General features: G+C 37.0%; 1 protein-coding gene across 7 annotated transcripts in view; it reads right to left on the bottom strand.

Annotated features, from left to right (window-relative positions):
- The window catches only part of LOC106526078 (tensin), a 201,182-nt gene that overhangs the window by 20,503 nt on the left and 179,288 nt on the right, over nt 1-1,391 (bottom strand). For all 7 annotated transcript variants that reach the window (XM_014020556.1, XM_014020554.1, XM_014020552.1 and 4 more), the window contains one exon: nt 619-700. In XM_014020556.1, the coding sequence (XP_013876010.1) occupies nt 619-700 (82 nt within the window). The remainder of the gene's footprint in view (nt 1-618; nt 701-1,391) is intronic.

Raw genomic sequence — 1,391 nt, 5'->3', positions numbered from 1 at the left:
AATATAAACAAACTCTAATAATACAAACACAAACTTAGCTTGAGTCTTTTATAAATGCTTAATGTTAACTGACTGATTTTTTTATTTTGATGAACCTTAAAAACAAGAAGAGTAACATATGATTTCTGTTGAGAAAATGAACACAGTTATCTTATTAAACAAAAAAACTCATTAACTTGAGAAGATATGTTTTGTTAACATATATAAATTTATCATTATCTTACAATGAAGAAGTCACAAAATAAATTTGTTTAAATTATGTTTCTCAGTTTCTGTAACTCTCCATAGTTGATAGGTACATTATATACAGTAAGTTTGTTTTTAATTTTTTTGCATTTTGTGGTTTAAAACATATTTTACTATCATCTCTTTTATAACTAACTACTGTATATAAAATTGGTTTTAATGTGTGAACTAGTCTTGTTATATGGAAATAGAATCAGCTAATTTATTTAGCTTTGAAACACAAAACGGAGACGTAAGTGAAGTTCTTTCAAAGCTGAAGACTGTGGAGCACCCTACACCTGCAAGTACTGCAACCCTGCACAGTTTGAAGTGGGGAGTGTTTGGTTACATTTGGAAAGTGGGGGTCATTGGGAGGAGTGTTGGGGTTCTTACCGCTTCCTCCAAAGGTGGGACTGTTGGCGAGACGTGCAGCCTCAGTGTCCTCAAACGCCTCCCGGTAACTGTGCATAAGACCCTATAAAAAATAAATACATTTAATATTTAGCCCCAAAATGCAACATTTGTTTTGACTAAATTCATCCAACTGAGCAGTGGCTTAGTTGATAGAGCTGATGTTCCTCAGCAAGAAAGTTGCCGGATTGAATCCCAGCTCAGACATCTTTCTGAGTAGAGTTTGCATGTTCTCTCCGTGCATGTGTGGGTTTTCTCTGGGTACTCCGGCTTCCTCCCACAGACCAAAAACATGACTGGTAGGTTAACTGGTAACTCTAAATTGTCCTTAGGTGTGAGTGAGAGAGTGAATGGTTGTTTGTCTCTATGTGATGGACTTGTGACCTGTCCAGGGTGTACCCTGTCCCTCACACTGACAGCTAGAAATGGACCCCTGTGACCCTGAAAGGAAGAGGTGGGTATAGATAATAGATGGATGGATGGCTAATAAAAAAATGATAGCTAAATGGGACGTTTGGAACAATTATTCCACAAAATGATTCAATCTTGTTGTGTGGTCTGCTGTAGAAACTACGGTGCTAAGCTGAACAGGCAAGAGTCTGAATTTACCATGAATTACTTCAAAACTAACATAACACGTGAGGCTCTTTTAATCCCTCATTATTATGCAAGAGTTGGTTTGGTCAAAATATTGTAGCTCCAAACAGGTCATATTTACATGGGAAAGGTTCATTCAATCATATGCCACTGCACCC

This window comes from Austrofundulus limnaeus, unplaced genomic scaffold, assembly GCF_001266775.1.
Source record: "Austrofundulus limnaeus strain Quisiro unplaced genomic scaffold, Austrofundulus_limnaeus-1.0 Scaffold257, whole genome shotgun sequence".
Classification (NCBI taxonomy): domain Eukaryota; kingdom Metazoa; phylum Chordata; class Actinopteri; order Cyprinodontiformes; family Rivulidae; genus Austrofundulus; species Austrofundulus limnaeus.
This window is presented reverse-complemented; position numbering and strand designations above follow the sequence as displayed.